General features: G+C 46.4%; 2 protein-coding genes across 2 annotated transcripts in view; one reads left to right on the top strand and one right to left on the bottom strand.

Annotated features, from left to right (window-relative positions):
- Window positions 1-10,000, bottom strand: part of spint2 (serine peptidase inhibitor, Kunitz type, 2) — a 13,694-nt gene that overhangs the window by 586 nt on the left and 3,108 nt on the right. The window contains exons 2-10 of the mRNA XM_069173159.1: window positions 5,874-6,475; window positions 4,064-4,234; window positions 2,887-3,006; window positions 2,486-2,647; window positions 2,066-2,128; window positions 1,776-1,943; window positions 1,541-1,585; window positions 1,200-1,308; window positions 1-1,048 (exon numbers count right to left, since the gene is read on the bottom strand). The exon at window positions 1-1,048 is cut by the window's left edge and continues 586 nt beyond it. Coding sequence (XP_069029260.1) covers window positions 955-1,048; window positions 1,200-1,308; window positions 1,541-1,585; window positions 1,776-1,943; window positions 2,066-2,128; window positions 2,486-2,647; window positions 2,887-3,006; window positions 4,064-4,234; window positions 5,874-6,279 — 1,338 coding nt within the window. The 5' untranslated portion in view covers window positions 6,280-6,475 and the 3' untranslated portion in view covers window positions 1-954. The remainder of the gene's footprint in view (window positions 1,049-1,199; window positions 1,309-1,540; window positions 1,586-1,775; window positions 1,944-2,065; window positions 2,129-2,485; window positions 2,648-2,886; window positions 3,007-4,063; window positions 4,235-5,873; window positions 6,476-10,000) is intronic.
- Window positions 7,392-10,000, top strand: part of LOC138212678 (protein phosphatase 1 regulatory subunit 14A-like) — a 6,950-nt gene continuing 4,341 nt past the window's right edge. Inside the window, exon 1 of the mRNA XM_069173161.1 lies at window positions 7,392-7,833. Coding sequence (XP_069029262.1) covers window positions 7,627-7,833 — 207 coding nt within the window. The 5' untranslated portion in view covers window positions 7,392-7,626. The remainder of the gene's footprint in view (window positions 7,834-10,000) is intronic.

Here is a 10,000-nt window from a genome sequence, read left to right as displayed (position 1 = left end):
ACTGAGACTGAAGGGGGCGGAGTCTGTCACCACCTCGAGAATAAAAACACATCCCCCCGATCAATAATCAATAAAAATTCATAATAGTTCTGATTCAAACCTTCATTTCGCAGAATAAAGAAAAAACAACAACAACAACATGTGATAAAACAGAAGTGGAGTTGCAGGTTTCATCATTGACACATTTTAGAGTAAATTAATTGATTAAAAAACAATCTGACTGACCATCTGTCACCTCACGATCAATAACCTGATCACTCCCCCAACCGATTCTTGAAGCTCGTCTGCTTCTCTCTCTGATTAAACGTCTGGTTTATTGGACCCCGTTTTTGTGTTTGTGGAACTATTTCCTGCTGACCGACAGCCAATCAGAGACTCTGCACGGGAGCACTGGGCGGAGGGACGCCGCAGCTCGGCAGGAAGTAGTTTGTGTTCAGATTAAATGATCACAGCTGGTGGTCCAGAGTCAGAATCGGTGTCAGGAGAGAAAGGTTTTTCACAAAATATCAAACTGTTGTGATAACGTGAGGCTCATCAGAAAATAATAGCATTAATCAATAGAGTCATGATCAATACACAGATCAATACACAGATCAATACACAGATCATCAATCATGAAGTAACAGATAAAGTTTGTTTCACTTCACGACGTGAATCTTCAAATCAAATCCACCTCAGAACTGAATCCCTTGTTTACATGGTGACGCTTGTTTACACTGTTTGTTTACTAGACTGATTATTTGTTTACAAGATTGATTATTTGTTTACTAGACTGATTGTTTGTTTACTAGATTGATTATTTGTTTACTAGACTGATTGTTTGTTTACTAGACTGATTGTTTGTTTTCCAGACTGATTGTTTGTTTACTCAGATAAGTTCAGTATGTGTTCGCAGGTACCATCAGTTCTGAGGTCGACTACCCCCCCTCCCCCACTCCTCCTCCAGGACCCCCCTCAGGCCTTCTCTTGTGATTTGGGGCTCTCAGGGACCGGCAGGGAGTCCAGGGAGGACCGGTCATCTGGTTCTGGAAGCAGCTCCTCCTTATCGCTGGAGGAAACAGGAAGAGAAGCAGTTTTAAGGATCGCGACAGGAAGTCATTCCTGCCCGCCACAATAAGAACCTATAAAGAACAGAAGAGCCTCGTCCTCTGAGAGCATTTAAACACATTTAAACTACACAGATGTGATCGTGACGTTACCTGACGGAGGGCGGACGGCGGGACAGGCGGTGACGTCTCAGTGTGACGATGACGAGCGCCGCCAGCAGCACAGCGGAGACGGCGGCCAGAGTGACGAAGAGGAAGACGGCTGCAGGACACCAGAGAGGAAGTGGAAGATCTGATAGCGATTTAACTAAAGAACTCTTATTGTGAAAAGACCTTAGAGGAAGTTCTGTTTGTAGACAACTATAGTGACTTTCAGGAGCAGACGAGAAAAAGTGAGAACAAATGAGCTGTTTCTAGGAGACGTGTACCAGACCGGACCGGATCGGACCGGGATCAGTTTCTTGGATCAGTCATGGTTCTGAAGAAAAACTCACCTGCAGTCCAGCGGTTACGAGTTTTACCATGATGGTCAAACCGACCTGGAAGAAGAAAAGACCAGAGGTGACCAACGGAGAACCAAGATGTTCATCAGGAGTCTGAATGATGGACAGGTGTACAGGTGTTTGACAGGTGTACAGGTGATGGATGGACAGGTGTACTAGTGTTTGACAGGTGTACAGGTGTTTGACAGGTGTACAGGTGATGGATGGACAGGTGAAGTGTCTTTACCGTCTCTGCTGCAGCGGCTCATACACTCAACCTCGGTGCTGTACTGGTTCTTGTTGCCGTCACAGCCGCTGTACATGAATGATTGACAGGTGTCGGTGCCGGGCTCATAGTAGTACATGGGGTAAGTGTCGCGGCATGTCCCGGGGTCAGGGGTCACCATACACTGAGCTGAGACAGACACAGGGCAGCCATCGTATTTAGAGGACTCATTTATCATCACACTCAGTTCCTCCGGTTCAAAGCCATCTTCCTACATTACCCACAATGCACCTGGACATTCAACATCTCACCTTTATATTCTGAAGAAACTTCGTCTTCATCTGAAGCTTTCTTCCTGGACGGCTGGACGGTGACTGCAGGACGAGACAAACACAGCACCCGTCATCAGTGACCGACTCTGGTACACAGGTCAGGTGACTCCTCTGACTCACCTGCACAGGTACAGACAGGTGTAGTACTCACCTGCACAGGTACAGACAGGTGTAGTACTCACCTGCACAGGTACAAACAGGTGTAGTACTCACCTGCACAGGTACAAACAGGTGTAGTACTCACCTGCACAGGTACAGACAGGTGTAGTACTCACCTGCACAGGTACAGACAGGTGTAGTACTCACCTGCACAGGTACAAACAGGTGTAGTACTCACCTGCACAGGTACAGACAGGTGTAGTACTCACCTGCACAGGTACAGACAGGTGTAGTACTCACCTGCACAGGTAGCCATGCAGCTCTCCTTGCTATAGTAGTTGTTCTTGTTTCCTCTGCAGCCTCCGTAGATGAATGATTGACAGCTACCCGTCTCCTTGTTGTAGTACCAGTGCTTCAGCGATGCTCTGCAGGGACCCACCTGAGGCTCCGCCTCACAGCGCTCTGATTGGACAACACCACACAGATGTTGTTAACCTGAACACAACGCTTCACTTCACCGTGTCACCTGAGTGCATGTGTGATGTAACGATGTAATCTGAAGACATTCCTGCAGGAGTCAACAGACATTTTGATCATGTTTCGTAACACACAGACTCCGCCCTCACCTGCACTCTCAGGTGATTATTCTCTTTTCTGATCATCATTATTTATTAATATCAATCTAATCGACAAGGTTTTACCTGTCCGCTGGAGGGAGGCGGAGCTTGAAGGTTCAGCTGGAGCTGCAGGAGCCATTCGAGGCACTTTGACAGGAAGTTGAGAAAGAGGAGGAGGAGTCGAGTCAACAGGAAGAACGGAGCCTGAAAACACACACACACACACACACACACACACACACACACACACACACACACACACACACACACACACACACACAAACGTTTACTGTCTATTTCATGTTTGTTCTCTGGAGGCAGTTTGAGTGAAAAGTTATTTCCTTGTGTGTGTGTGTGTGTGTGTGTGTGTGTGTGTGTGTGTGTATTTGTGTGTGTGTGTGTGTGTGTGTGTGTGTGTGTGTGTGTGTGTGTGTGTTGCTGCTATTTTACTGCTATTTTATTGCTTTTCAATTATTCTATTATTATCTTATTGCTTCTGTATGCTGCTGTAGTGAAAAAAATTTCCCCTCGGGGATTAATAAAGTAACTACCTAACCTAACCTAACCTAACCTAACCTATTTGTGTAGTGGGAGTGGTTCAGTTTCCGTCTCTCCCGGCTGGTTTCAGGTTTCAGGTCAAACTGTAAACAAACAGCAGCAGGTGTCATGTGACCTCAGCAGGTGGTCAGACAGGAAGTGGTGAACCAGGTGAGACAGAACAAAGCCACATTCTGCCGTTGAGACACAATGAGACTTTATAAAAGTACAAAGACGTTCTGCTGAGCTTCAAATCTTAAACATGATTCAAAGAATTTATCGTTTATCAAACGTTTACTGACAAAACTGAAAATCAGATTTTTATAATGAAGATCTGAACAGAAGTTTTCAGCTTCAGCAGGTGAGATCGTTGTTTTCGGGGTCAGATGTCACAAAGTTTTTGAGGACATCTTTATTCAGCTGAGACCAACAGACTGTTTCTAAAAGAGTTCGTAGCTTCAGGTCTGTAAAATGGTTCTGATCCAGAAGTGTCTTCAGCTGTAATACCAGCGAGTGCCACTAGAGGTCGGCTCCAAAAAGCCTGGTTGCTGATTGGCTGATACCTAAATGCTTCATGCTGCTTGTAGTCCTGCGGTTTTAACGGGTTCTGCAGTAGCAGACCGGTTTGATCCGCCGAGTTTCTACAGAAACAGACAGCAGGGTGTGTGTGTGTGTGTGTGTGTGTGTGTGTGTGTGTGTGTGTGTGTGTGTGTGTGTGTGTTACCTGTGACTCCGCTGCACGCCGCCTCACACTCCTCCTCAGACTTGAAGTTGTTTCCGTTGGACTCACAGCCGCCGTAGATGAAGCGGTCGCAGCGCTGATCCGTCACGTTGTAGAAGAACCGGGGGAACGCGGCGCGGCAGGAACCGACCTTCACCGGCAGCCGGCAGTGAACTGAAGACACACACACACACACACACACACACACACACACACACACACACACACACAAGGTCTCCGTCACTCATCTCGTTCTCAATCAGCGGAAAACATCGAACACGATGACGTAGGGTCAAAGGTCAAAGGTCAGCGTCTCGGGTGGAACCTACAACCAAATAAACTGTGAACAAAGCACGTGCCAGAAACAGGAAGTGACAGCCGTCACGCTCAGGTGAATCAACAGGTGAGTTCCCTGATCTCTTTAACTCCGCCCCCTCAGACGTCGGGTTCACAGGAAGCGGACGGACCGGTCCGACCGGACAGATTAAAACTCTGCATGACTCAGGTGGGGGTTGATGTCAGAGTCAGGACACCGGAGACAACAGAGACAACAGAGACACCAGGACCAGAGACAGGACCAGGATGGAGACAAAACAAGTGAAAGCGGGAGCAGGTCAGAGTTCAGGAGGAAACAGGTGTGTCTGTTCCCGACTGTGATTCACCTGCTCAGGTAAACCGAGCGGACCAGCAGCATTCCTCCTCACCAGCAAACAGGAAGTCAACGACGACGCAGCGCCGAACAAACACACTGAAACACGGCGAGTTTTTAAACCTTTGTGACAGAAACTGCGTCTCCTCAAAGAAAGTCGACAGCAGACGTGCCGTGATGTCACTTCCTGTGAAATAAACACAACCCGAACACGATCGCTTTTATTATTGATTCATCTGCAGATTAGTGATCCTAACCTGACACCTTTGACATAACTCGACTTCTTTGATGTAACTGTCAATCAAACAGACACGCCCCCAAAAACAGGTCTTCTTGAATCTTCTTTTCTAATGAATGAGGGATTATTTTCAGATGGACCTCCAGAAAACTAATAAGAAGGAGTGACTTTAGCTAACAACACCGAGATAACTGATGGACACATTTTATTCACTTTGGATTTGATGAGAGAAGTTGAATGGGAGTCTATGGAGCCGGAGGCTTTTTGGAGCCGACCTCTAGTGGCACTCGCTGGTATTGCAGCTGAAGACACTTCTGGATCAGAACCATTTTACAGACCTGAAGCTACGAACACTTTTGTAAACAGACTGTGTTTGAAACTGGAAATTTTACACCATAAACTGTCGCCATCTTGGCTCCCTAGAGGAAGGGGGCGGGGCCACCGGCTTAAGATTTTCTAATTAAAGCATGTGAGGAAGCTGCAGCTGTTCCTGAACACAACCTGTTTCTTTTCCACTGTTGCTGCAAGACACAAGAATCAATGTGTTAAACGGAGGACACGAAAACACATTGATTTCTGGGTAAAATAATTAAAGTTGCAGATATTTTGGAGGGTGATGTGGTTACTTGATGACGTCATCTCAGGTCAGCAATGAAACAACACTGCACGGTTAAAGTTCCTAACATGTTGGGGAACTAGTGATTTGGAACAATCCAACTGATCATCAATCAATCAACATGACAGGAACCGTTTTAGCTGCTTTCGGTTCAAGTTTGACTTTTTCTGTGAACTGAATGTTTAAACAGAGACTCGATCATTAATTATCAGACAATAACTTCCTGTCACGTTTCTTCTCTGATGGATCTGATCTGAACTTTAACTCTTCTCATTAATAATCAATAATCACTCAGAGCACCGTTACTTACTGCTGCCGGTGTCGCCGGTCTCGTTGGTCCCCGGTCCCCGGAGGTCCAGCAGCGGGACGATGTGCCTGTCCTCGCCGGCCCTCGTCTCCACCTTCTTGCGGTACACGGTGAACTGGTCGCTGGGCTTCATGGCGCACGCGCCGCTCCCGCAGGTCACCAGCAGGCACCGCGGCCCTCCGTCCGCCGGGAGCCCGACCAGGGACAAGTCACAGTCCGGATCCGCGCAGCACGCCGCCCAGCAGCTCTCCGGGTCCGATTCGTTGTGCGTGCGCAGCCTTGTGACGTCCAGAAAGTCCGGGTCCAGGGCCTGATGCGGGTCGAAGAAGGGGTCTCTGTCGCAGCCCAGAGCCGAGCCGGACCGGAGCAGGACGCACAGAACCAGCAGCTGCACGCCGATCATCCTCATCTGTCCGCGGGTGTTTTTTCTGGTTCTAACAGAGTCCGGTTCTAACAGAGTCCGGTTCTAACAGAGTACGGTTCTAACAGTCTCCGAGTTTCAGTCCACCAGCAGAAAACAAGCACTTCCGTCTTTGTTCGCCTTTTGTTGTCGCAGATACTTTACCTGCGCGACAGGTGAGGTCACTGAAGCCACGCCCACCTAACTTCGCGTCCCACACACACACACACACACAAACACACACACACAAACACACACACACAAACACCCAAACCAACAAACGATCATTGTCAAAACTGTGTTCAATAATCAATGAATGACTTCAGATGGATTTGTTTATTGATCCTCTTTTTGTCTTTAATTTGTTTTGTTTTCAAACAGGAAACAGTTTTGTTCTTTCAAAATAAAACAAATGAAAACGTTTCGAGCTGAAAGTGATGCTGATCAATAATCTGAATTCATGTGTGTGTGTGTGTGTGTGTGTGTGTGTGTGTGTGTGTGTGTTCAGCAGCTGCTCCAGGAAAATAAAGCCTTCATAAACATATACAAGTAAACATGTAAAAGACATGTAAACTAACACACGTGTGCAAAAGTTTTTGGACACCAACATCTGTTTGTTTACAGGAAACAAACTGTAAACAAACATGTATTTCTCTCACGTGCTGCCGCTCCTTCATTCTCCATCAGGTGGCGCTGCTGCCCTGTAGCCCGGGGCACTAGGACCCAGCAGACTCCTGTTGTGCTGCGTTTACTGTCTCCTAGTAAATGTGTCCGTCAGGTTAGATGGATCCTGATAAACAGGTTCAGTGTCTGTTTCCTGTTTCAGTATATAACTCAGTGAGTTTAAAACCCCTCTCATAAATCATTGGGATGCACGAACGGATTTATTGATTGAGATCAATGATTCTGTTGTCATGGCAATGAGCTGATGACGTGTCGGCTGGTTTTGCAGCTGAAGAAGTTTAAATCTCCAGCCTTCCTCTTTCAGAGGTCACTGTTTGATGTCAATATTGATCTGTTCAAATTCCACACGGCAGGATTCCCACAGCACATGAACGCAGCACCGGCAGCCGTCCCCGCCCTGCCCCGGTGCTGTCAGTCTGCACGCGCTGCCCCGACGCGCCCCGGTGTTTCTCCTGTTCTGTTTCCAGACTTTTGATCACTGGATTATTTTTCATTTCAGACAGTCTGAATTTAAATCTCAACATGACTTTGATCTTTGTCTGATATTTTAATTAATAACTCTGAAATTAATTTGTATTATATTTCAGTTTTTTTGTTTTGTTTTTTGTTTTAGTCTGTTGACTTCTGTGGTTCCGGAGGCGGACTGTCCGGTCCGGGTCTCCAGCGGTCCTGATGGCAGCTAACCGGGTGGGGAGGCGGGTGAACAAGGTATGCAGTAATCAGTCACCGAGCCGTGCCGGCGGCGGGCGGGACCCGGGTCAGAGCGTGCAGCGGCGGCAGGCCCGGGTCACCGTCAAATACAACCGCCGGGAGCTGCAGCGGCGGCTGGACGTGGAGAAGTGGATCGACTGCGGGCTGGAGCAGCTGTACACGGGCCGGGTGAGTACTACTACAAATAATACTACAGTACAAAACTGTAAACATACTATTTAAAATACTGCTGCATTTACAGTACCTGTGAATGACATGAGGAGAGCAGTACTGCAGTACTACTGATCCCAGGACAAAGTACAGGTACTTATCAACACTGGACTACAAATAGTGAAATACTAATGATGAGTCACACAGAGTTCCTCGATTGATTGATGAGATGTTTTTTAGGAAACATGTAAAATACGACCGGAAACAGGTGAAACATGACAGGAAACATGTGAAACACGACACATCGGGAAACATGACAGGAAACATGTGAAACACGACACATCGGGAAACATGTGAAACATGACAGGAAACATGTGAAACACGACCGGAAACAGGTGAAACATGACAGGAAACATGTGAAACACGACACATCAGGAAACATGTGAAACATGACAGGAAACATGTGAAACACGACACATCGGGAAACATGTGAAACATGACAGGAAACATATGAAACACGACCGGAAACAGGTGAAACATGACAGGAAACATGTGAAACACGACACATCGGGAAACATGTGAAACATGACAGGAAACATGTGAAACACGACCGGAAACAGGTGAAACATGACAGGAAACATGTGAAACACGACACATTGGGAAACATGTGAAACATGACAGGAAACATGTGAAACACGACACATTGGGAAACATGTGAAACATGACAGGAAAAATGTGAAACACGACACATCGGGAAACATGTGAAACATGACAGGAAACATGTGAAACACGACACATCGGGAAACATGTGAAACATGACAGGAAACATGTGAAACACGACACATCGGGAAACATGTGAAACATGACAGGAAACATGTGAAACACGACCGGAAACATGTGAAACACGACACATCGGGAAACATGTGAAACATGACAGGAAACATGTGAAACATGACCGGAAAAAGGTGAAACATGACAGGAAACATGCGAAACACGACACATCGGGAAACATGTGAAACATGACAGGAAACATGTGAAACACGACCGGAAACACGTGAAACATGACAGGAAACGTGAAACACGACACATTGGGAAACATGTGAAACATGACAGGAAACATGTGAAACACGACACATCGGGAAACATGTGAAACATGACAGGAAACATGTGAAACACGACACATCGGGAAACATGTGAAACATGACAGGAAACATGTGAAACACAACACATTGGGAAACATGTGAAACATGACAGGAAACATGTGAAACACGACACATCGGGAAACATGTGAAACATGACAGGAAACATGTGAAACACGACACATTGGGAAACATGTGAAACATGACAGGAAATATGTGAAATACATCAGGAAACATGTGAAACAAATATATGAAACATGACACATCAGTAAATATGTAAAACATGACATCAGGAAATCAGGAGGATCTTTACTGGGTTCTTTACTGGATCTTTACTGGGTTCTTTACTGGGTTCTTCACTGGATCTTTACTGGATCTTTACTGGATCTTTTCTGGGTGTTTCATTGGTCAGACTGTTCCCAGTTGATCTGAGCTGCAGGTTCAGTAGAAACAGAAACGCTGTGAAATAAAGGTCAAACTGGAATCTGCAACCTGAAAACCAAACAAGAGCTGACAGCACCAACACTGCTGCAGGCTCTGAACGCTGTGTGTGTGTGTGTGTGTGTGTGTGTGTGTGTGTGTGTGCGTGTCTGTGTGTGTGTGTGTGTGTGCGTGTGTGTGTGTGTGTGTGTTCAGTCTTCAACCGTGAGACTCTGATTGCATTAATGAGGAGAATCATTGTTTCTGTGTCACATTTCAGGGCAGAGAATCACTGTTTGTTTCACAGACAGACCAGTAGAACCACAAGAACCAGTAGAACCACAAGAACCAGTAGAACCACAAGAACCAGTAGAAACACAAGAACCAGTAGACTCACAAGAACTAGTAGAACCACGAGAACCAGTAGAACCACAAGAACCAGTAGAACCACGAGAACCAGTAGAACCACAAGAACCACGAGAACCAGTAGAACCACAAGAACCAGTAGAACCACGAGAACCAGTCAAAGCATTGAAACCAGTAGAATTCTAATTAACACTGAAATATCAAAATCAGAGCCGGTGGTGGTGAAGTGAGTCATCAGGTGACTTTAAACTCCGCCCCTC

Source organism: Embiotoca jacksoni, unplaced genomic scaffold (genome assembly GCF_022577435.1).
Source record: "Embiotoca jacksoni isolate LCO1_2020_lvr unplaced genomic scaffold, fEmbJac1.0.p SCAF_58, whole genome shotgun sequence".
NCBI lineage: Eukaryota > Metazoa > Chordata > Actinopteri > Embiotocidae > Embiotoca > Embiotoca jacksoni.
Note: the sequence above shows the minus strand (reverse complement) of the source record. Positions and strands in the feature narration are given on the sequence as shown.